This window comes from Cetorhinus maximus, chromosome 8, assembly GCF_964194155.1.
Source record: "Cetorhinus maximus chromosome 8, sCetMax3.hap1.1, whole genome shotgun sequence".
Classification (NCBI taxonomy): Eukaryota; Metazoa; Chordata; class Chondrichthyes; order Lamniformes; family Cetorhinidae; genus Cetorhinus; species Cetorhinus maximus.
The window spans coordinates 53,826,133-53,851,897 of NC_135886.1; the positions used below are offsets into that span (position 1 = coordinate 53,826,133).

The following is a 25,765-nucleotide window of genomic DNA, read 5'->3' on the forward strand; positions in this document are numbered from 1 at the left end:
TTGGACCTGAGAGAATAGAGTGTGGCAAGTTCAGAAAGAGACGGGTGAGAGGAGCAGAGAAATTGAGATGGCCGATGTCACATCGACGGTTCTCAATGAAAAGATCGAGGGCAAATAAGAGGACAGAGGAAGGGGTCCAGGTGGAGGGAGAATACTGGAGGTGGGTGAAAGGATCCATTGAACGGGGGGAGGACTCCTGCCTAAAGAAGTAAGCACGGAGACGAAGGCGGCAGAAGAAGAGTTCAGCATCGTGCCGAGCCCGGAATTCATTGAGGTGAGGGAGGAAGGGTATGAAACTGAGTCCTTTGTTGAGTACAGAACTTTCAGCATCAGAGAGGGGAAGGTCAGGGGGTATGGTGAATACACGGCCGGGGCTGGGAATAGAAGGCGGGATGGGGTCAGAGGAACGGGAAGGGGTGGAGGGTCCTGGATGGGCGTTGGTGTCGATGAGTCATTGGTATCAATGAACTTGCGTTCCTTAGCAGCTAAAAGGAAGAAACAAAGTTTCTTGTTAAGGCATCGGATGAGGTGATGAATAAAATGAAACTGGGGGCAAGGACAGCTTTGAGATAGGGTGAGTCGGTGCTGCTGGAGGGAGAGGTTGAGTGTGTTCATATAGTGGTGCATGGCACTGAGTGTGGATCTCAGGATACGACGAGAACAGCAGTCCGAGGAGCGTTGTATGTCCCAGAGATACCTGTAATCCTGGGTGAGTTCGAAATATGAGGGATGGAACTTCAGTTGAAATCCACGTGGGGTAAGTCGGAGATGGAGACAGTCACTGAGGGAGGAAATATGGCTGTGAAAGTGAGTTTTAGTAAACACCTTGTCAAACACCAGGAGGGAAATGGAAAGCAAAGAAGGTGAACAGGGCAAAAGAGACAAGTGGAAATCCTGTCGGAGAGAAGAGCAGTACTTCTTCAAGGTAGGCATTCCTGGGAGAGAAGTGGCTGTGAAATAAACACTAAAATAAAGGCAAAATACTGCAGATGCTGGAAATCTGAAACAAAAACAGAAAATGCTGGAAAAACTCAGCAGGTCTGGCAGCATCTGTGGAGAGAGAAACAGAGTTAGCGTTTCGAGTCCATATGACCCTTCTTCAGAACTAAAAGAGCGATGGAAATGCAATGGATTTTATACTGTTTAAGAGGGGGTGGAGCTGGATAGAAGGTCAGTGATAGGTGCCATTCTGCTTCCAGTTCTGAAAAGGAGCTTCTTTCAGCTCCTTCTGTGTCTTTACACCAGGTGCTTTCAGTTGGGTCAGAATGCTGCTCCTATTTTTCAGCTTTTGAATTTCTGCTCCAACTTCTCTGAGGTTCTGGATTTTTCCATTCGCTGCCACCATGTTGTATGTTGCTTGCTCTGAGGTTCTGAGTCTTGTTTGGTTGAACATTAAGGCCTGAATTCTACCCTCGGGGTGCGCCCGAAGTCGGCGTGGCCAGAAGCAGATGTAAAACCCACCCCTGGCCAATTTCACACGGTGAACGCGAACTTACTCTGGCTGGCCAATTAAGCCCCACCCACCGTGAAACGTGACTGCCGGGTGTGTTTTCAGTGTGCGGGGGTGGGAATGAGTCAGGCGCCAAGCCCAATGGGCCCCTGAAGGCTGCTAGAAGTTGTGGGGGAGGCTGAGGGAGCTGTTTGGAAGCAATCCAACAAGTGTCCTGGTATACAGACATGGCCTTAGCACCTGGTGGTCATGGAAGGCGGGAGGGCAAGTTGTGTGGGCACTCTGCCCCCCCATTTCTCAGATGAGTGCCTGGGAGTGCTGGTTGAGGAGATCAGTGTCAGGCGGCATATCCTAATGTCCAGGGATGGCAAGGGAAGGCCGCCCCAACTGACCAAGAAGGCCTGAGCAGAGGTCACCGCCCAGGTCAGTGGGCACGACGTGGTGTGCTGCACATGACTTCAGTGCCGCAAAAAGTTCAATGATCTGCTGCAGTCAGTGAGGGTAAGTGCAAAAATAGCATGGGCCTGTGCGGAGAACTTTATTCGGGTGCCTGTTGCTTGGAACTTTCATGGGTCTAAGAGGATGTATGCCAACTGGCACTGAAGCCTGCCCTGCCAAGGCTGGGATGTCAGCAAGACCAGCCTCAGAGCATTGCAGGGTGAGATGTGCCACAGTGACATGGCCCTCCTCATGCCCGGGTGGGTGGTGGAACCAGGAATGGACCTTCTGAGAGACAGAGCAATAATGTGGCTATATTTCCCTATCAGGAGAAGAGCAGTCATAACGCTGCAGAATGCCACAGAATGGGTGGAGGAGCCAAATCTCTGCATCCTCACGAGGAATAAAAGAGCGATGCACTGGAGCTGGAATCTCACTGGCCAGCTCGCTCCTCCGGTCGCGGTGAGGTGGGGGGTCTCGGGTGAAGGTAAGTGTGCAGGTGACAGGTGCGTGTGCGGTGGGTAATGGAAACATAACAGGCTCCTCTCATCAGAAATTGAGCTGTTGTAGCCAGAGAGCCCACTGAAGCTCCAATGCAGATAGCACCTTGTAGCAGGTCTCCACCATCTCCTCAGCCCACCGAGCGTGCATAGTGACGATGATGATTGAATGTACTGATCTCTGTTTTCCTCCCGCAGATGCACCACCCACAGGAGCTGCCGGCAACCCTGAGAACCCCTCATTGAGCTTTGAGGAAGCACCAATGTCACACCATCTCCCTGAACCAGGCTCCAGTGCAGATACTCACACGTTGGTGGCCATTAGTTAATCGGCTCAGTGGGTAATACACAGCGGTGAGGGCACATCACACTCACATGAGGAGCTGGCAGAAGCAGAGGGGTCCCAGGGAGCCGACAGTGGGAGCACAGCTGGAGACTGGGACTGTGCTGCGTCCGAGACAGATGACGAGACTCTGGACTCGTTCATCAGGCGGCAGATGCTGGATGTCCAGTGGATTGTGCAGAGAGCACTGGTGGAGATCCTTGAGGGTCTGCGCGCCATGGTCTCTGCCATGGGGGAGTCCATGCGGAGCCTGATTTCTCTGTTGACCATTAACACCGAGCACACAGCCTCCTCCATTGAGAGAGTGGCAACTCTTATGGAGAGGCAGCTTTAGGAACAGGCTCAGGGGTTCCTGGGGTTGCACTTGGACCTGCAAGCCCTCACACGGGCCATGACCTCAATGGTGAACAGGAATGTTCAAACGCACCTCATGCTGGTGGACAAACTGCCTGTTGTCTCTATGGGCTTCTCTGAGGGTGCTCTGGACAAGGACACCAGCTCCTCCGCCCCTCTGCCAGTGGCCGCTGCATCTGATGATGCTGTGATGACTGAAGAGTGCCCAGCTATGGAGCTGGACACACCCTCTCAGTCTCCGGCGGCCAGAGGACGACCGCTAAGGTCATAAGGGCTGCTAGGACAGCAGAGTCAGCACTGTCATTGATGGGGGGCACCCAGACGCAGCACTCACAGACGTAAGCTGAAGGCACCTTGAGCACAACAGGGATGGGTCACGGGTGACAATTTTTGCATGAATTATTTTGACCCTTGTGTTAGGGATGGACACTTTGTTTGTTCTTTGTTTGTTCATGTGAAGCAACATAAACATTTATTTGAATAAAATGGGCTGAGTTGGCTGGGTGGTTTGAATAGGTGCCAGATGTAGCACAGGCTTGTAAAAGTTTGGCGTTGTGTGGCGCTGGTGTATTGGGTTGGGTTCTCATTTATTGATTGTTAGCAAAGGAGACGGTGCCATTGGCTTGGCGAAGCATCGATGCCTTGGGTGTCTAGCTGAAGGTTTGCTGGATCAAAGCATCCCTGGTGTCCCTGCCTCCAGGAAGGTTCCTGTCCTCTGCCTCGAGGTCCTCACCCTGCATCTCCCCAGGGTCTTCCTCTGAGCCATCACTTGAGTCATCCTCTGTGGCCTGTGGAGCAGCCGCCCTTTCCTCAGCCTCCAGAGGGTCCCACCTTGCCAGAGCCAGGTTGTGCAGGGTGCAGCATGCAGCAACTATGAGAGAGACACTCTGGAGGATACTGCAATGCCCCCTTCTTATCGGTCCAGGCATCTGAAGCGCATCTTCAGCAGCCCGATGGTCCTCCCTACCACCGCCCTTGCGGAGGTATGACTCCTGTTGTGTCTCTCCTCGGCCTCAGTTCTTGGGTGTTGAAGTGGGGTCATCAGCCACCTCTTCATGGGAAAGCCCTTGTCACCCAGTATCCATCCATCCACTCACGCAGGAGCTACAAACAGCCTTGGTACCTGTGTGTGCCACAAGATGTAAGAATCGTGTGATCTCCCAGGGTAATGGGCACAAACTTGGAGAATCTGTGTCCTGTGGTCACAGACAATCTGAAAATTCATTGCGTGGAACCTCTTTCTGTTTACGAAAGCTCCCGGCTCATCTGCTGGCACCGTGATGGCCACGTGAGTGCAATCTATTACACCCTGGGTGCAGGGGAACCCATCCATCGCAGCGAAGCCTCGGGCTCTCTCCGCCTAGCTCACCTTATCTGTCCGGAAGTGGATGAACGTGCGGGCATGTCTAAAGATAGCATCAGTCATGATCTTGACGCAACTGTGTGCAGCTGATTGAGAAATGCCGCACAGATCTCCCACTGAGCCCTGAAAAGAACCGGAGGCACAGAAGGTCAGGGGCACTGTGACTTTCAAAGCTACCACCATTGGGTGTCCGCCCATGTAGTTGGAGGCTATTTCCGGACCTATCATGTGACATGTTGCTGTCACTGTGTCCCTGGAGAGGTGGAGCCTCCTGCGGCACTGGACCTCAGAAATCTGGAAGTAGTTGGAGCGTTGCCTGAACGCTCTAGCCGCTGGGTAGTGGCGTCTTCGGCGTGCCCTCCAACCTTGGCCTCCCTGCTGGCCTTGCATCAACTGAGCCTGTGCCTCTCCTCTTAAAGGTCTGTCCCTGGGATGCTGCTCGTGCTCACTTGGACTCCTCTCCCTCCGGCCCCTCTCTTCCTCTTCAGAGGAGGTTCCACCAGTGAAATACACTATTCCCATTAGATGGGATACAGAGGAGCAGTGCCTTGAAAATGAAGGAGCACTGTGCTGCAATACTCAGAGGAACCGTCCAGGGAAGATGAGGACCTGAGATGCTGAGCCGTGGGCTTAACAATCAAACAAGATGCCAAGAAACTCGGACAACTCTGTACTCACACGGCAAAGGACTGGCAATGACAGAGAAAGTGCTGCTGCTTCGGGGCCTTTTATCCTGCCCGTGGATGAGGAAATGATTAAAATGTGATTTCCGGCCACCAGTTCTGTCCATGCGACAAGTTAAAAATCACATGGGCAATGTAAAATCACGGTCAATAGGCTTTTTAATGACCTTAATTGGCCTTTTCATTGTCGCTGGACGCAGCTCTGATTCCAACGCACACCCGCCAACCTCAATATTGCACACATGCACGCAATTTTACAGGTTGGGCAGGCACCCAACCTCAGAACGCAAGATTCAGGCCTAAGTGTTTATTGATAACACACAACTATGTACATATACACAGGGCATAGCCCAAGCTATGAGCTAACTCCATGTTTGCTTCTACACAGGTCTCTGTACAGTCCACAATTGACTCTAGTCTCAGGTCATGTGTCTCTTTGTATTGCACTGTGGGCTGTACCTTTTCCCAGTCCCACATTAACCCTTGCTATACCAGACACCTTTATTAAGATGCCCTTATACATTAAGGCAATGCATGCATTTCTATTGTGCTTTTCCCAATGTCACAATGTGCTTTAGAGCCAAGGAAATTCTTGTTTTGAGATGTACTTACATATGTAATGTCATTCTGCATCAGTGACCCGAGGACAGGGTAAGTAAGGGGCCAGTCACTAATGATAGAATGTTGGGGGGTGGGGGTCAATTGGCAGACAGGGACTGGAAGAGGGCTAAAGGCAGGGTGGAGGGTCAGCGGGATCTTGTGAGGGGCAGCATGAGGTTTATAGAGGGGACAGCTCTGGAGGCAATGACCTGGAGGGGAGGAAGCCATAAACAATGGTTTCAGTGGTGGTGCAGGTGAAGGGGGCTGGGGATGGGCAATGTTACAGAGGTTAGCCAGTCTTGGTGATGGGTTAGCTGTGGGATTGGAAACTCAGATCAGTGTCAAGCAGAGTCCTGAAGCTATAAACCCTCGGGGGATAAAATTGGAGATTTTAACATGATCTGAAGAAAACAGCCTGTCATTGTCGAGCTGTAGAAAATTCTAGCTTAAATACAATTTGATATTGGACAGGCCATCAAGCCACATGGGAAGAGTCATGGAATAAAAGGTGGTGGTGAGAGAGCAAACAGTAGCTTTATTTAAATTATTCTCAGGATATGGGCATTGAAGGGAAGGCCGGCATTTATTGTGTGTGTCAATTTACCAGGAAAGGGTGCTGCTAGGTCTTGTCATAGTTTGATACAGCTGGGTAACTTTCTAGGCTGTTTCAGAGGGCAATCAGGAATCAACCCCATTACAGTGGGTCTATGTAGGCCAGGCCAGGTAAGGACGGCAGGTTTCCTTCCCTAAAGGACATTAAAGAACTGGATGAGTTTTTAATGGCAATCTGACAGCGTTATGGTCATCAATACCAACTATGTGCCAGCTTTGCACAACCAGGGACAGTGTTTTTTGGACTGGGCTGTATTTGGTGGATTGGAATGTGTTTGGTGTACTGGGCTCTGTTTAGTGGACTGGGCTGTGTTTTGTGGACTGAGCTGTGTTTGGTGGTCTAAGCTGTGTTTGATGGACTGGTCTGTATTTTGTGGACTGGGCTGTGTTTGGTGGTCTCAGCTGTGTTTGGAGGACTGGGCTGTGTTTAGTGGACTTGGCTGTAGTTGGTGGACTGCGTTGTGCTTATTGGACTGAGCTGTGTTTGGCAGTCTCAGCTCCGTATGGTGGTCTGAGCTGTGTTTGGTGGACTGGGCTTTGTTTGATGGACTGGACTGTGTTTGGCAGTCTCGGTTGTGTTTGATGGACTGTGCTGTATTTGGTGGACTGGGCTGTGTTTAGTGGACTGTGCTGCGTTTGGCAGTCTCAGCAGTGTTTTGTAGACTGGGCTGTGTTTAGTGGACTTGGGTGTGTTTGGTGGACTGTACAATGTTTAAGGGACTGGGCTGTGTTTGGCAGTCTCAGCTCTGTGTTTGCTGGGCTGGGTTGTGTTTGATGTACAGGTTTGTCTTCGGCAGTCTCAGCTGTGTTTGGTAGACTGGGCTGTGTTTGGCAAATGGCTCTGCTTGGTGGACTGGGCTGTGTTTGGTGGACTCAGCTGTGTTTGGTGATCTCAGCTGTGGTTTGTGGACTGGGCAGTGTTTGGTGGACTCAGCTGCATTTGATAGACTGGGCTGTGTTTGGCGCAGTGGGCTTTCTTTGGTGGACTTGGCTGTGTATGGGAGGCTGGGTTGTGTTTGGTGGACTGGGCTGTGTTTAGTGGACTGGGATGTGTTTGGTAGATGGACTGTATTTGACAGTCTCAGCTGTGTTTAGTGGACTGGGCTGTGTTTTGTGGACTGGGCTGTGTTTAGCGGATTCTGCTCTGTTTAGTGGGCTGAGCTGTGTTTTGTGGACTGGTCTGCGTTTGGCGATCTCAGCTGTGTTTTGTGGGCTGAGCTGGGTTTCGTGGGCTGGATTGTGTTTGGTGGACTGGGCTGTGTTTTGTGGACTGGTCTGTGTTTGGCGATCTCAGCTGTGTTTTGTGGGCTGAGCTGGGTTTCGTGGGCTGGATTGTGTTTGGTGGACTGGGCTGTGTTTGGTGGACTGGGCTGTGTTTAGTGGACTTGGCTGTGGTTGCAGTCTCAGCTCCGTATGGTTGACTGGGCTGTGTTTGGTGGACTGTGCAATGTTTAAGGGACTGGGCTGTGTTTGGCAGTCTCAGCTCTGTGTTTGCTGGGCTGGGTTGTGTTTGATGTACAGGTGTGTCTTTGGCAGTCTCAGCTGTGTTTGGTAGACTGGGCTGTGTTTGGAAAACTGGGCTTTGCTTGGTGGACTGGGCTGTGTTTGGTGGATTCAGCTGCATTTGATAGACTGTGCTGTGTTTGTTAGACTGGGCTGTGTTTGGAAGACTGGGCTGTGTTTGGCGCAGTGGGCTTTTTTTGGTGGATTTGACTGCGTATGGCAGACTGGGCTGTGTTTGGTGGACTTGGCTGCCTGGTGGACTGGGCTGTGTTTGGTGGACTGGACTGTGTTAGGTGGACTGGGCTGTGTTTAGTGGACTGGGATGTGTTTGGTGGACTTGGCTGTGGTTGGTGGACTGCGCTGTGTTTATTGAATTGAGCTGTGTTTGGCAGTCTCAGCTCCATATGGTGGACTGGGCTGTGTTTGGTGGACTGGGCTGTGTTTGGCAGTCTCAGCTGTGTTTTGTAGACTGGGCTCTGTTTAGGTGGCTGGGCTGTGTTTGGTGGGCTGAACTGTGTTTGGTGGACTGGTCTCTGTTTGGTGGACTGCGATGTGTTTGGCAGTCTCGGCTCTGTTTAGTGGACTGGGCTGTTTTTAGTGGACTAGGCTGTGTTTGGCAGACTGGGCTGTGTTTGGCAGACTGGGCTGTGTTTGGCAGACTGGGCTGTGTTTGGCAGACTGGGCTGTGTTTGGTGGACTCGGCTGTGTTTGGTGGACTGGGATGTGTTTGCTGGACTTGTCTGTGTTCCGTGGACTGAACTGTGTTTGATGTATTGGGCTTTGTTTAGTGCACTGGCCTCTGTTTGGTGAACTGGGCTTTGTTTAGTGAACTGTGCTGCATTTTGTGGACTGGGCTGTGTTTGGTGGACTGGGCTTTGTTTAGTGAACTGTGCTGCATTTTGTGGACTGGGCTGTGTTTGGTGGACTGGGCTTTGTTTAGTGAACTGTGCTGCATTTTGTGGACTGGGCTGTGTTTGGTGGACTGGGCTTTGTTTAGTGAACTGTGCTGCATTTTGTGGACTGGGCTGTGTTTGGCGATCTCAGCTGTGTTAGGTGGACTGGGCTATGTTTAGTGGACTTGGCTGTGTTTGGAGGACTGTGCTGGGTTTAATGGACTGGGCTGTGATTGGCAGCCTCAGCTCTGTATGGTATATTCAGCTGTGTTTGGCAATCTGGGCTGTTTGGTGGACTGGGCTGTGTTTGGCAGTTGCAGCTGTGTTTTGTGGACTGGTCTGTGTTTGGCAATCTTAGCTGTGTTGGACAGACTGGGCTGTGTTTGGTGGACTCAATTGTCTTTGGTGGACTCGGCTGTGTTTCATGGACTGGACTGTGTTTGGTGGACAGGGCTGTATTTTGCGGTCTCGGCTGTGTTTGGTAGACTGGGTTGTGTTTGGTTTGTCTCGGCTGTGATTGGTGGACTGGGCTATGTTCGGCGGTCTCAGCTGGTGTTTAGTGGACTTGGCTGTGTTTGATGGACTGGGCTGTGATTGGCAGTCTCAGCTCTGTATGGTATACTGGGCTGTGTTTTGTGGGCTTGACTGTGTTTGGTAGACTGGGCTATGTTTGGTGGACTTGTCTGTGTTTGGCGGTCTCAGCTATGTTTAGTGCACTGGGCTGTGTTTGGCCATCTCAGCTGTGTTTCTAGGATTGGGCTGTGTTTCTGTTTATAGGTCCAGGCTGTGTTTACAGTGCTGGGCTGTGCTTATGTGTAGAGGACCACCTGTGTTTATAGGGATAGGATGTGTTTGTGCATCCAGGACGAGGCTGCATTTACAGAGCTGGGCTGCATTTACAGCCCTGGGCTGTGTTTACAGGACTGGGCTGTGTTTGTGCGTACAGATCAGGCTGTGTTTGTGTGTACTGATCAAGCTGTGTTTACAGGTCCTGGCTGTGTTTATAAGACTGGGCTGTGCTTGCGTGTATAGGACCGTGCTATGTTTAAAAGACTGGGCTACATTTACATGTACAGGACCAGGCTGTGTTTACAGGACCAAGCTGCATGTGTGCATATAGGACTGGGTTGTGTTTACAAGACCGGGCTGTGTTTCTGTTTATAGGACCAGGCTATGTTAACAGGACTGGGCTATGTTTAAAACACTGGGCTGTGTTTACAGGGCCAGGCTGTGTTTGCATGTACAGGACCAAGCTGTGGTTACAGGACAAAGCTATGTTTGTGTATACAGGACCAGGCTGTGTTTACAAGGCTGGGCTGTGTTTACAGCACCGGGCTGTGATTGTGTGTATAGGACCGGGCTGCTTTTACAGGACAAGGCTCTGTTTACGTCTAGAGGACCGGGCTGTGTTTGTGTGTACAGAACTGGGCTTTGTTTACAAGACTGGGCTGTGTTTGTGTGTACAGGTCTGGGCTGTGTTTGTGTGTACAGGACCAAGCTGTGTTCATAGGACAGGGCTGTGTTTACAGGACTGGCTGTGTTTTTATGTATAGGATCAGGCTGTGTTTACAAGATTGGGGCCTGGGCTGTGTTAATGTGTATAGGCCTGGGCTGTGTTTATATGTGCAGGACTGGCTGTGTTTGTGTGTACAGGACCAGGCTGTGTTTATGTGTTCAGGACTGGGCTATATTTATAGGACCAGGCTATGTTTACAAGACTGGGCCATGTTTAAAGAACTGAGCTGTGTTTGTGTGCATAGGACCAGGCTGTGTTTACAGGACCAGGATGTGCTTATGTGTATAGGATCAGGCTGTGTTTACAGGCCTGGGCTGCTTTTTTCTGTGTATAGTACCCGGCTGTGTTTACAAGACTGGGCTGTCATTGTGTGTATAGGACCGAGCTGTGTTTACAGGACCGGGATGTGTTTTTGTGTACAGGACTAAGCTGTGGCTACAGGACTAGGCTGTGTTTGTGTGTACAGGACCGGGCTGTGTTTACAATACTGGGCTGTGTTTGTGTGTACAGGGCTGAGCTGTGGCTACAGGACATGGCTGTGTTTGTGTGTACAGGACCAGGCTGTGTTTATAGGATGGGGCCGTGTTTACAGGACTGGCTGTGTTTGTGTGTATAGGACCGGGCTGTGTTTACAAGATTGGGCTGTGTTAATATGTATAGACCTGGGCTGTGTTTATGTGTGCAGGATTGGCTGTGTTTGTGTGTATAGGACTGGGCTGTGTTCATAAGACTGGGCTGTGTTTGTATATAGACTGGGCTGTGTTTGTGTATACAGAACCAGGCTATGTTTACAGGATCAGGCTTGTTTGTGTGTATAGGACTGGGCTGTGTTTACAAGGCTAGGTTGTGTTTGTGTGTAGAAGACTGGGCTGTGTTTGCATGTACAGGACCAAGCTGTGTTATAGGACAGTGCTCTGAGTGTGTGTATATGATTGGGCTGTGTTTACAGGACTGGGCTGTGTTTACAAGACTGGGCTATGTTTGTCTGTACAGGACCAGGCTTTGTTTACAAGACTGGGTGTCTTTGTGTGTACAGGACTAGGCTGCGTTTGTGTGTATAGGACCGGTCTGTGTTTACAAGACTAGGCTCTGTTTGTTTATACAGGACAGGGTGTGTTTCTGTTTATAGGACCAGGCTGTGTTTGCAGGACTGGGCTGTGTTTATAGGACCGGGCTGCATTTGATGGACTGGGTTGCATTTGCGTTTATAGGACCAGGCTGTATTCATATGGCCGTGTTGTGTTTGCAGGGCTAGACTGTGTTTACAGGACTAGGCTATGTTTATAGAACCAGGCTATTTTATAGGACCACTCTGTGTTTCCAGGACCATGCTATGTTTGTATTTATAGGACTAGTCTGTGTTTGTTTCCAGGATCATGCTATGTTTCCAGGACCGGGCTGTATTTATAGGAATGGGTTGTGTTTATAGGACTGCTCTGTGTTTAAATAAATGGACTGTGCAGATATGGAATAATACCTGTTCTTTCTACTGCAGGTGTGGAATTCTCAGAATGGCACAAGGATGTTTGAAGACACTGAAATATATGCTGTTTGTGTTCAATTTAATATTTTGGGTAAGTGCAGATTCTTGGGAGAAAAGTCTGCAGGACAAATTATGAATGCACAGTGAGCCCATGTCAGTGTTTAAGAACAGAATATATAGGAGCAGGAGTAGCGCATGTGGCCCATCGAATCTGCTCTGCCATTCAATAAGACCATAGTTGATCTTCTACCTCAACTCCACTTTCCTGCCTGCTCCCCATATCCCTTAATTCCCTAAGAGACCAAAAATCTCTCTATCTCAGCCTTAAATATATTCAATGATGGAGAATCCACAACCCTCGGGTAGAGAATTCCAAAGATTCACACACTTTCAGTGAAGAAATTCCTCCTCATCTCAGTCCAAAATGATCTGCCCCTTATCCTGAGACTGTGCCCCCGTGTTTTAGATTCCCCTGACCAGGGGAAACAGTCTCTCAGTATCTGTCTTAGAAGCTTGCATGTTTTGAAGCTTGTCCCCTTACTGTATGTTGTTTGTGCTCTGCACTGTGTCACAGTGTGAATCCATACTATATAATACTGATATCCTACACTGTCGTGTCAGCCAGAGCACTGGCTGTTACTAATGTACCCAGCTGTAAGGTGCAGGACCCATAATTTGAGATGATAATTGTTGCCTAAAGTTTCCTAATCAGGTAAGTCCTAGTTCTGACCCTGAAATGGTAACGCTGTAAAGTTTCCTTGTCCGCTATGTACTGACAAATGCTACTTTAACAGCACTCAGTGAACTCCTGTGCCATACAGGGTGCTGTGAACTTTTATATAAGTCATGGCTGATGCTGATGAAACTCTGGCTGTTTTTTATGAAGTTAGACGGAGTGCCGAGTAACAGCACATGCTGCACACATTTGGTCAAAGTTCTTTTTCAAACAATTCAGGTTTCTCTGTTTTTGCAGCTTAAAACTGGGCGAGCGTCCATGAGGCGTTGTGGGCCATCAGCAGCAGCAGAACTGTACTGAACCACAATCTGTAATCTCATGGCCCGGCATATCCCCCACTCAACCATTGCCACCAAGCCAGGGGACTAACTCTGGTTCAATGAAGAGTGCAGGAGGGCATACCAGGAGCAGCACCAGGCATACATAAAAATGAGGTTTCAACCTGGTGAAGCTATAACACAGGACTACTTGCGTGCCAAACAGCATAAGCAGCAAGCGATAGGCAGAGCTAAGTGACCCCACAACCAGAGGATCAGTTCTAAGCTCTGTCATCCTTTCACATCCAGTCATGAATGGTGGTGCCTACAAGGGTGGTGGAAATGGAGGTGATCTCTGATTTCAGAAGGAAATCGGAAGGGCTCTTGAGGGAAATAAACTTGCAGAGCTATGGGGATCGAGTGGGGGAATGAGATTCTACAGACACTCTACATGGACTCTTACTCTTACAGACACCCTCCACATGGACTCGATGTAATAATGAATTTTTGCCTTTACTGGTGGTTTGTCCCTGTTTGGTTAGCCCTGACTTTCCCAGAATACTGCAGCCCCGACAGCAGCCATAGACTATGTAAGTGACATAACATCCCAAGGTCAGCTCTTCATGCATAGATGTACAGAATACTCCAAATGCAAGGACACAGCAACAGTGCCTGGGGTCGGGGAAGGGATGGAAGAGGACTGCATCTCAACCCCGTGGAACAGAAGGTATATTTAAGGTCACTGGCTGTGCATAATTATGTAACTGTTTGAGGAGGAGATGTGTGAGTCTTGCTATCGCCCACAGTAGGAGAAGCTGTGTCAATATGTCCATCTCTTTCAGATCTGTGGATGTATTATCATGGGATTGGGAATCTACCTGCTGACGTTGAATAACTTTGGAGCATTGCTCTCCAGCCTACCATCTCTCTCCATAGCCAACATCATGATTGTCGTGGGTACGGTCACCATGGTGGTGGCTTTTCTGGGCTGCATGGGAGCGATCAAGGAAAACAAGTGCCTGTTACTGTCAGTAAGTCCTGTGTGAATCTCCAGTCTATCTAAACTGTTGAGTAGTAAGCTTTAACCAAGCTGGGGATAGGGGATGGGGGGAGGGGGGAGGGAAACAGATGGTAGTCTCACACATACATAGAAAAAGATTAATTTTAAAATCTGACTCTTAATTTCTTTTGACTTTTAAGTCCTGTTTTTTGTTAAAATGTTGAGCTAAAACAAGCATCCAAGTAAACAACAATGACAGTAAAAATATCCATTTGGTCTGATCAACACTGGCCTAAATATTTAAAACAGAAAACTAAAAAAGCAATACTCACATTCATATCACACCTTTCCCATTCTCCTGACACCCCAAGTGCTGCAAGGTCAATTAAATACTTTTTGAAGTGTAGTCACTGTTGTAATGTAGGAAATACAGCTGCCAATTTGTGCACAGAAAGCTCCAACAAACAGCAATGTGACAATTAAATGACCCGATAGTCTGTTTTTTAGTGATTTTGGTTGAAGGATAACTGTTGCTCAGCCCATTATTGGGCTGATGGAGAACTAAGGGAACAACGCAGTGTCAGAGTTTCTTAAAGCTGTTCCGCCCCCACCCCACCCCCTCAGGTGACAATAAAAGATCCCACAGCATCATCCACAGGAAGTGCAGGGGAGTTCTTCCTGGTACCCTAGCCAAGGTTTATCCCTCAACCAGCATCAGTAAAACAGATTATCTGAGCATTTATACCGTCGCTGTTTGTGGGATCTTGCTGTGTGCAAATTGGCCGCCATGTTTTCTTTAGCAGTGGCTACACTTTAAGAAGTACTGCATTGACTGATTAGTGCTTTGGCCCATCCTGGGATCTTGAAAGCTGCTGTATAAATACAAGTTCTGATTTAAAGGGACTCTTTTTTTCTCTCTCTAGCATTGCCGTCTTGAAATTCTAACTGTTGGAGGGCAATAATTCTGTTGACACCCACAGGCCACTATCAGCAGCAGACCACTCACCCAATTGACTGTTCTCTTAATCAGAACCCAAATAATCAGAGCCAGGAAGCTGTTCACAGTTGGAGTGCTTTGATAGTCTCAGTACACAACTGCTGCCACTTTATGGGGTGTTGATAAAAGCAAAATACTGCAGATGCTGGAAACCTGAAATAAAAACAGAAAATGCTGGAAAAACTCAGCAGGCCTTGCAGCATCTTTGGAGAGAGAAACAGAGTTAATGTTTTGTAGTAATTATGGTTTTATTTAGTGTGTAATGTACCTTTATGAATAATGCTTGCTAGGAAAGATCACATGATCTGTAGTAACCAATAGGAGAGTAGTGCGGGCTACCTCAGCAGTCAGTGTAGAGATAGAGTTGGAGTTGAAAGCACATGTGTAGTTGCTGCTGAGTATATTGCAAATAAACTTAACATTTCCACCCGAGAATTGGCTGCAGATCAATTCTATGACTAATAGCACAACTCAGCTATCCTTATAACATGTTTTGAGTTGGTACGACTCTCCTTAGAGTTCTGAAGAAGTCATATTGGACTTGAAACGTTAACCCTGTTTCTCTCTCTCTGCTGCCAGACCGGCTGAGCTTTTTGGCATTTCCTGTTTTTATTATGGGATGTTGATGCCTGGATGCCATGGTCAGAGGTTAAATAGGCGTTAGAGTGTTAAAAAAGAAAATCCAGATTCTCACACCCACTCCAACCATACACCATGTCCACTCTATCCTATCTTGGATACCAACCACACATTCAGTCTCCTGAAGAAAAGTTACATACATAACCCGAAAAATGATCAAGTTAGAAACTCCAGAATATTTCGCTGTCCTCACATCTCTTCCATTCAGTATTGACCTGCTGCTCTCTAGACAATAACTGGCTTTGCCTGCCCCACAGGTAATAAGTGACCATCCCAGTCAACTTATTCCACAACTCATTCATTGTTAGTTCCATTACTTCAGGCTGTCTGCATGTCTTCCTCCTGGCTTGCTTATTTTAGTTTAATGCCCTCTAAGGTTTGATGCATTGCCAATGGGAACAATTTATCTTTGTCAGTATTTCCAACCATGTGTGTGTGAGCACAACTGTGTGTGTGTTAGTAAACATAAGTGTGTGCATGTGTGTGTCTGCGTGTGAGCATAAGTGTGTGTGTGAACGTGAGTGTATAAACTCAAGTGTGTGTGTGAGCATGAGTGTGTGTGAATGTGGGTGTGTGTGTTAGCTCGAACGTGTGAGTGTGAGCGTGTGTGTGTAAGCTCGAGTGTTTGTATATGAGCACAAGTGTGTGTATGTGTTGGAGTGAGAGAGTATGTGAGCGTGAGCATGAGTTTGTGTGTGAACACTCGTGTGTGTGTGTAAGCTCAGGTATGTGTGTGTGAATGTGTGTGTGTATGTAAGCTCGAGTGTGTGTGTGTGCGCATGTAAGCTCGAATGTGTGTGTGTATGTGTGTGTGTGAGACAGCATGAGTGTGTGCATGAACAGGTGTGTGTGTGAACATGAGTCTCTGTGTGTGTGAATGTATGTGTGAGCATGCACGTGTGTGCAAACTCGAGTGTGTGAGCGTGTGTGTGAACATGTGTGTGTAAGCTCGAGTGTGTGTGTGAATGCGAGTGTGCGTGTGTGTAAGCTTGAGTGTGTGTCTGTGTGTGAATGTGAGTGTGTGTGTGCGCTGGTGTGTGTGTGTGTGTGTGTGCGTGTGAGCAGAAGTGTGTGCATACTCACATGAGTGTGCATGTGTGTAAGTGTGAACGTGAGTGTGTGTGTAAACTCGAGTGTGTGTGTGTGTGAGTGAGTGCGAATATGTGAGGTGCCAGGGTTGGTGTGGGAGGGGTATTGTCTGTCACTCATGGCTCTGTTTCTCTTTCCTGTATCTCTAGTTCTTCATATTGCTCCTCCTGATCCTTCTGATTGAAGTTACGGCCGCCATCATTCTCTTCTTCTATGAAAGCCAGGTATGTTTAGTAACATCTGAATATTTATCACCCTGATTGGAGTTTGAATCAACATGGAGGGATTTTTAATTTTAGCACTGTGCAGTGACCTGGATAATCAATTATCCATCCATTGTCGAAATCCCAGGAGGAGAGTCTGATCAGGTTCAGAATGGGCAGGGATTGGGCTCTGGGAAGTTACATGTGGGCATTGATGGTACAGCTTACCAACAATCTATTCACTTCAGTGCCTTTCCAGTCACTACTGCATTTGAGTTGAACTAACAAAGTTGGATTTTCATCTTGCTCTGGGACAGGGTGCGTGGGTAGTCCGAGTCTTACCCAGCTATGTTCCTGGTCAATGATGATCCACAGGATCCAGACACTTGTCACTTCACAGTCAAGCCTTAATGCTGGGTTCCTCCCATGGTAACAAAGTTTCTTTTAATTTATTCACGGGATGTGGGTTTCACTGGCTGGGCCAGCATTTATTGCTGATCCCTAGTTGCCCTTGAGAAGGTGGTGGTGTGCTGCCTTCTTGAACCGCTGCAGTCTATGTCGTGTAAGTACACCCACAGTGCTGTTAGGGAGGGAGTTCCGGGATTTTGACCCAGTGACAGTGAAGGAACAGCGGTATATTTCCAAGTCAGGATGGTGAGTGACTTGGAGGGGAACATCCAGGTGGTGGTGTTCCCATCTATCTGCTGCCCTTGTCCTTCTAGATGGTAGTGGTTGTGGGTTTGGAAGGTGCTGTGCAGTGGGTTAGACTCTAACTATCTATTCTTGTGGAAGATTAAGGGAAGATCTGGGGTTTCCAGTTGTTGTTGAAAATGTCAGGGACTTTACAGCTGGATGCTGCCTGTGTTGGGAAACATAATAAAGAAGCCTTTCATTTCATTTTGGTTTATACATTAGAAAATAAGCAATATAAGCAGAAGTTTGCCATTGGCCCCTCGAGCCTGCTCCGCCATTCAATATGACCATAGCTGATCTCCAACTTAACCTTCTAGCTTCATAACCATATCCCTCAATTCCCTTAGCGCCTAACAATCTGTCTATGTCAGTCTTGAATATACTCAACGGCTGAATATCTACAGCCCTCGGAGAAAGAGAATTCCAAAGATTCACAACATCTGAGTTAAGAGATTTCTTCTCACCTCAGTCCTAAATGATTGACCCCTTACCCTGAGACTGTGCCCCCGTGTCCCAGACTCTCCAGCCAGGGGAAACAACTTTCAAACTGCCTAGACACTTTAGCATGTCAATGAGATCACCTTTCATTCTTCTAAACTCCTGAGAATATCAGCAATTTGACTCTGTACAGTTAGATTCTTACCTGGGATAGAGCAACTGGAATCCCCACCAATCAAGGCTGGAAATGACAAGGGGAGAAATAGCAATGGTAAGTGTGAAAGTGCTGGCAGCTCTTTAATGGACCTAATTTTATCTGGAGTAGTGGGGGGTCACTTCTTCAGACAGGACTATGAGGCTATGTGGTATATATCCCCATGGGGGCCTGAACCAGTCCCTCATTCAACATTTATACAGAAGCCCAGTCTCAGTAACAGTCAGTGACCCTTCCTTTCCTCTTCCAAGGACATTGCATTATCCTCTGTCCTCTATGAACAGGCTCCAGGCTTCTCCTGGTCCACCTGCCCCTGCACTGAATCATGGGGTCAGTTACCTACAGTGCCACAGAGGGAGCCCTTCATCAGAAAACATCCCAGAAGCTGCTTGCTGAATAGATTTGAGTTCACATTACATCCTGAAGGGATGTACAATCTCCGGCAGCGTACTCTAAGTCAGTCTACACTGAATCAGCCCTTTCACCTGTACATGTATGCATGCTGCAAAACCTCAGGGATAACTGAGTTTAATGTGTCTTTAAAAGTATGTCCAAGATAAATGTATGGCTGGATGAAATCCTGGCTATTCCAATGAGCAAATCCTCTGCAATCCTGTCCTTCACTCCTCAACCTCCCATTCTACCACTCCATCAATCCCATCCTCCCTCATTCTGCTCCACTCCCTCAATCCCATCCTCCCTCATTCTGCTCCACACCCTCAATCCCATCCTCCCTCATTCTGCTCCACTCCTTCAATCCCATCCTTCCATTTTTTTAATTCATTCACTAGGATGAGGGCTTCACTGGCTAGACCACCATTTATTGCACATCCCTAATTGCCCTTGAGAAGGTGATGATGAGCTGCCTTCTTGAACTACTGCAGTCCATGTGGTGTAGATACACCCACAGTGCTGTTAGGGAGGGAGTTCCAGGATTTTGACCCAGCAACAGTGAAGGAACGGTGATATATTTCCAAATCAGAATGGTGAATGGCTTGGAGGAGAACTTCCAGGTAGTAGTGTTCCCATCTATCTGCCGCCCTTGTCCTTCTAGATGGTAGTGGTCGTGGGTTTAGACCATAAGACCATAAGACATAGGAGCAGAAATTAGGCCATTCGGCCCATCGAGTCTGCTCTGCCATTCAATCATGGCTGACAAGTTTCTCAACCCCATTCTCCCGCTTTCTCCCCGTAACCTTTGATCCCCTTACCAATCAAGAACCTATCTATCTCGGTCTTAAATACACTCAATGACCTGGCCTCCACAGCCTTCTGTGGCAATGAATTCCATAGATTCACCACTCTCTGGCTAAAGAAGTTTCTCCTCATCTCTGTTCTAAAAGGTCTTCCCTTTACTCTGAGGCTGTGCCCTCGGGTCCTAGTCTCTCCTACTAATGGAAACATCTTCCCCACGTCCACTCTATCCAGGCCTTTCAGTATTCTGTAAGTTTCAATCAGGTCCCCCCTCATCCTTCTAAACTCCATCGAGTATAGAACCAGAGTCCTCAAACATTCCTCATATGTTAAGCCTTTCATTCCTGGGATCATTCTCGTGAACCTCCTCTGGACCCTCTCCAGGGCCAGCACATCCTTCCTGAGATACGGGGCCCAAAATTGCTCACAATATTCTAAATGGAAGGTGCTAAGGAGCCTTGGAGAATTCCTGCAGTGCATCTTGTAGATGGTACACACTGCTGCTACTGTGCGTCAGTGGTGGAGGGAGTGAAAGTTTGTGGATAGGGTGCCAATCAGGCAGGTTGCTTTGTCCTGGATGGTGTCAAGCTTCTTGAATGTTGTTGGAGCTGCACACATCCAGGCAAGTGGAGATTATTCCATCACACTCCTGACTTGTGTCTTGTAGATGGTGGACAGGCTTTGGGGAGTCAGGAGGTGAGTTACTTGTCGCGGGGAAGGTTGGAGCAGTGGTTGGGCAAAGGTGGAAGGGATAGTGCAGGCTGTCTGGGTGCCCTTTAGATATGGTGCTCGGGCCTTCGACCCCATGAAATACCATTGGGGAAGGTGACTCCCTGCCCACCCTCACCCCCACCCTGGGAATTGGAGAGCTCCTCGTGGATACATACGTAATGAGCTGAGGAGCACAAGATTGCTCCTGGTTAACTGCCCTGACCCCCATTGGGAATTACTCCCACTTCCGCACCCACCATCAAACTTAGACTCCAGAATGGAAGATTCCAGTCAATGGTTTCAGTCTTCCCAATATTTAACTGGAGGAATTTTCTGCCCATCCTGCCTTGGATGCTGAATAAGCAGCCTGACAATTTATAGACAGTGCAGGGGTCAAGCGAGTTTGGGGTGAGGTAGAGCTGGGTGTTGTCAGGGACATGTGAAAACTGACACTGTGCTTCTGGACAATGTCACTGATGAGCAATAGGCACATGAGGAATGGGAGGCGGATACACCAGAGGTAATGGTGCAGGAAACAGGAAGTAAAACCATTGATGGTGATTTTCCGGCCACAATTAGTTAAGAATGAAAACAGATGAGAGGAATCCTAACCAGCTAGGTGACAGTGGAAAGGTGTTGGAGGAAGATGGTGTGGTCACTGGTGTCAAAGGCCACAGACAGTTTGAGAAGGTCAAGGAGAGATAGCTTACCTTCGTCCTGGTCACACAAGATGTTATTTGTGCCTTTGATAAGGGCCATTTCGGTCCCGTGACGGGAGTGGAGACCTGATTGGAGGGATTCACACAGGGAGTTCCAGAAAAGACAGGTACATATTTGGGAGGTGACAGCACACTCTGGAACTTTGGAGAGGAGAGGTTGGAGATGGGATAGTAGTTTGAAAAGACAGACCAATCAGGAGCTGTTCTTTTTAAGGAGAGGGCTGATGATGTCAGATTTGAAGGACAGAGGGACAGAAGTATTAACAATGTCAGCTGACAGGGGAGTCTGGAGGGGAAGTTGGGTGCTCAGTAATTAGGTGGGGATAGGGCTGAGAGAGCAGGAGATCGGTCTTATAGACAAGATGAACTAGGAAAGTGCATCAGAGGAAATAGCAGAGAAACTGGAGAAAGATGCGAGTTCAGGGCTAGGGCAGGGGTAAGGAGTAAGGTTGGCCAGGTGAGTCAGGGGAAGGGAGGGACACGGCACAGGCACCTAATCAGATGGTCTCTGTCTTGCTGACTAAGAAGTTCAAACACTCCTCATACTCGCCATTGGAGGTGAGGGTGGAGGGCACAGGGGGAAGTGGAGGGCACAGGGGGAGTGGAGGGTCAGGGGAAAGTGGAGGGTCAGGGGAAAGTGGAGGGGGAAGTGGAGGGTCAGGGGGAAGTGGAGGGCACAGGGGGAGTGGAGGGTCAGGGGAAAATGGAGGGTCAGGGGAAAGTGGAGGGGGAAGTGGAGGGTCAGGGGGAAGTGGTGGGCACAGGGGATAGTGGGGGGGACGGGGATAGTAGAGGGTGAGGGGAAAGCGGAGGGTCAGAGGAAAGTGAAGGACACGGGGAAGTGGAGGGGACAGGGGATAGTGGAAGGGACGGGGATAGTAGAGGGTGAGGGGAAAGCAGAGGGTCAGAGGAAAGTGGAGGACACAGGGGGAAGTGGAGAGGACAGGGGCTAGTGGAGGGTCAGGGGAAATTGGAGGGTCAGGGAAAAGTGGAGAGGGCAGGGGGTAGTGGAGTGGACAGGGGGAAGTGGAAGGGACAGGGGGACGTGGAGGAGACAGGGGATAGTGGGGGGGACAGGGGGAAATGGAGGGCACAGGGGGAAGTGGAAGGGACAGGGGGAAGTGGAGGGAACAGGGGGAAATGGGGGGGACAGGGGGAAGTGGAGGGGACAGGGGAAGTGGAGGGGACAGGGGGAAGTGGAGGGAACAGGGGGAAGTGGGGGGGACAGGGGGAAGTGGAGGGAACGGGGGGAAGTGGAGGGGACAGGGGGAAGTGGGGGGGACAGGGGGAAGTGGAGGGAACGGGGGGAAGTGGAGGGGACAGGGGGAAGTGGGGGGGACAGGGGTAAGTGGGGGGGTCAGGGGGAAGTGGAGGGGACGGGGAAGTAGAGGGGATGGGGAAGTGGAGAGGAGAGGGGGAAGTGGAGGGGACGGGGGGAAATGGAGGGGACAGGGGATAGTGGAGGGGACGGGGGAAGTGGAGGGGACAGAGGGAAGTCGGGGGGGACAGGGGGAAGTGGAGGGGACAGGGGAGAGTGGAAGGGACAGGGGAAAGTGGAAGGGACAGGGGGAAGTGGAAGGGACAGGGGGAAGTGGAAGGGATAGGGGATAAGTGTTTAAGAAGATGATTTGCAGTAGAGAATAGAAGCCAGGGATTACCTTTTGTATTCCAGGATAATCCCAGAAGAAGGAGCAGAATAATGACCCGATAGTTCTTTGTGTGGTCCAGCCAGATGTAGCAGTGAAGGGATAAACCCAGTTGTCCAACTAGAACCATTCAAGTTTACTTTTCTTTGCTGAAATATCCTGATGAATCTGTTATTATCGTTGTGGGTCTTATCTTAGATTGTGCTTTGTTAAGATCATACAAACATACGAATTAGGAACAGGAATAGGCCACTCGGCCCCTCGAGTCTGCTCCACCATTCAATAAGATCATGGCTGATCTGATTGTAATCTCAACCCGACATTCCTGTCTACCCCCAATAACCTTTCACCCCCTTGTTAATCAAGAATCTATCTAGCACTGACTTAAAAATATTCAAAGACTCTGTTTCCACCGCCTTTTGAGGAAGAGAGTTCCAAAGACTCACAGCCCTCTGAAGGAAAAACATTTCTCCCCATTTCTGTCTTAAATCCCACAAAAGGAGACATCTTCTCCACATCCACCCTGTCAAAACCCTCAGGATCTTATATGTTTCAATCAAGTCACCTCTTACTCTTCTAAACTCCAGTGGATACAAGCCTAACCTGTCCAGCCTTTCCTCATAAGGCAACGAGCCTATTCCAGGAGCAGAATCTTCTGCCTGTCGGGCAGGTGAGTCTCCGTGCCTGCCCGTGATTGGCTGTACACTGCTATTTTATGCGGGCTGGCCAATTAAGGCGTGCCCACCATGACGCGTGCCTGTGCGGGCGAGGGGAGGAGGGAGAGTCAGGGCCTGTGCTCTTTCGTGCATGTGCATAAAAGAGTGCAGAAATCTCCTTGAGGCACAGAGCTGTCCCAGGGAGATAAAGTTCAGTTTTAAAGTTTGTAAAAAAGGAAAGATAAAAATTATTCAGACATGTCCCCTCATGTGACAATGTCACATGAGCTAGGACATGTTTATGAAATGTCAAAAAAAAATTTATTCATTAATAAAACTTTCATGAAACCTCATCCCGCCCGTGGATGAGGTTTCATGCAAAACGCGAAGGCTGCTTGGGCTCTTCGCCTGCCCCCCGCCAACCTTAAGGTTGGACGGGCAGCCCTGTCAATTTGGTTAATTAGTTTATTAATGGCCTTAATAGGCTTTTGATAGTTCGGCGGGCGTGCAGCTGACTCCGGTACGTGCCCGCCAAATGGAAGATCGGAATGACGCGCGGTGACGTCAGGACACACGCCCAATGTCATCACACATCATTTTACGCATTGGCATGCAGGGCCCACCCCCGCTCACCGACGAGAAAATTCTGGCCTATGTATTAGTCTAGTAAACCTTCTCTGAACTGCTTCCAGTGTGTTTACATTCTTCCTTAATTAAGGAAGATGCGGTCTCACCAATGCCATGTACAACTGAAATATAACCTCCCTACTTTTGTATTCAATTCCCCTCGCAATAAGCAAGGATATTCTATTAGCTTTCTTGATTACCTGCTCTACCTGAATACTAACCTTTTGTGATTCATGCACTAGAACACCCAGATCCCTCTGAATCTCAGAGCTCTGCAATCTCTCACCATTTATAAAATAAGTTTCTTTTTTGTTCTTCCTGCCAAAATGTACAATTTCACACTTTTCCCACATTATATTCCATTTGTCAGATCTTTGCCCACTCACTTAACTTATCTATCTCCCCTTGTAGCCTCCTTATGTCCTCTTCACAACTTACTTTCCTACCTATCTTTGTATCATCAGAAAATTTAGCAACCATTCCTTCAGTCCCTTCATCTAAGACATTTATATAAATTGTAAACAGTTCAGGTCCCAGCATTGATCCCTGTGGCACACTACTCGTTACATCTTGCCAACCTGAAAAAGACCCATTTATGCCTATCCTCTGCTTCCTGTTAGGCAGCCAATCTTCCATCCATGTTAATATGTTACCCCCTACGCCATGAGCTTTTATTTCTCACATTAACCTTTGATGTGGCTTCTTATCAAATGCCTTCTGGATATCTAAGTACAGTACATCCACCGGCTCCTCTTTATCCACAACACATGTTACTTCTTCAAAGAACGCAAATAAATTGGTTAAACACGATTTCACTCTCTCAAAACCATGTTGAGTCTGCCTAATTACCTTGAATTTATCTAAGTGCCTTGTTATAACATCTTTAATAACAGCTCCTAACATTTTCCCTATGACAGATGTTAAACTAACTAGCCTGTAGTTTCCTGCTTTCTGTCTCCCTCCCTTTTTGAACAAAGGAGTTACATTTACTATTTTCCAATCTAATGGAACCTTTCCTGAATCTAGTGAATTTTGGAAAATTAAAAGCAACGCATCAACTATCTCACTAGTCACTTCGTCAAGACCGTAGGGTGAAGTCCATCTGGACCTGGGGATTTATCAGCCCACAGCTCCAACAATTTTCTTAATATCACTTCTCTGGAGATTATAATTTTCCTGAGTTCCTCCCTCCCTTTCAATTCCTGATTTACAGCTATTTCTGGGCTGTTACTTGTATCCTCTGTAGTGAAGGCCGATGTAAAATATTCGTTCAATTCATCCGCCATCTCCTTCCTTTCCATTATTAATTCCCCAGCTTCACTTCCTATAGGACCAACGCTCACTTTGTTAGCTCTTTTCTTATTTAAATATTTATAGAAACTCTTACGATCTGTTTTTATATTTCGAGCTAGCTTTGTCTCATACTCAAATTTTTCCCTCCTTATTAATCCTTTTGTCATTCTTTGCTGTTTTTTATATCCTGACTAATCTTCTGCCACTCATCATTGGACAATTATATGCTTTTTCTTTGAGTTTGATACTATCTTTAACATTTTTCGTTAACCACGGATGGTGTGTCCGTCCTTTGGATTTTTTCTTTGTCGTTGGAATGTCAATGGAGATTGCTGGTCATTCACCCCAGTGAGCAGAGATCCAAATCTTGCAGCAAATTTGGGAAGAAGTTTTCCTGGGGATGAATACAGAGAAAGTAGGTTTTGGAGGGAGAAAGGGATGTGGGTGGGCAGCAATGCAAAGAAGTGATCAGAGGTGGCCTTATCTGTGATTAATTCAATGGTGGCAATGAAGCCACATGAGATAGCAAAGTCAGGGGGTGGCCGTGAATATGACTTGGGGAGTTTACATGGAGGGCAAGATTTAGGGAGAGTGGGGGCTGGTGAATTCAGAGGAGAGAAAGCCTGCTCAATTGAGATGGAGATTAAAATTACTGATGATGAGAAGCCACTCGGCCCAGAGGCTGAGGGTAGGGAGAAAGTAGTGAAGATAGCTCATTGAGAAAAGTGGTCTGGTATTCAGGCAGGTGGTAAAGAACCAAGATTTTAATTGAGAGTTGAGGGGTGGGACAAGATGAGATATTTAAAGGAGGAGTAAGTGCTGGGGGTATAGGGGACAGCCCAATTTGAGATTTGGTTATAAGTGCCACACTACTGCCATGATGGTCTAGACAGGGCAAGTGGTGAAAGGTATAAC

General features: G+C 48.2%; 1 protein-coding gene across 2 annotated transcripts in view; it reads left to right on the top strand.

Moving 5' to 3' along the window:
- LOC144683646 (leukocyte surface antigen CD53-like) overlaps positions 1-25,765 on the top strand; it is an 88,608-nt gene that overhangs the window by 40,630 nt on the left and 22,213 nt on the right. For both annotated transcript variants that reach the window (XM_078546894.1, XM_078546893.1), the window contains exons 2-4: positions 11,751-11,829; positions 13,574-13,762; positions 16,606-16,680. In XM_078546894.1, coding sequence (XP_078403020.1) covers positions 11,767-11,829; positions 13,574-13,762; positions 16,606-16,680 — 327 coding nt within the window. In that variant the 5' untranslated portion in view covers positions 11,751-11,766. The remainder of the gene's footprint in view (positions 1-11,750; positions 11,830-13,573; positions 13,763-16,605; positions 16,681-25,765) is intronic.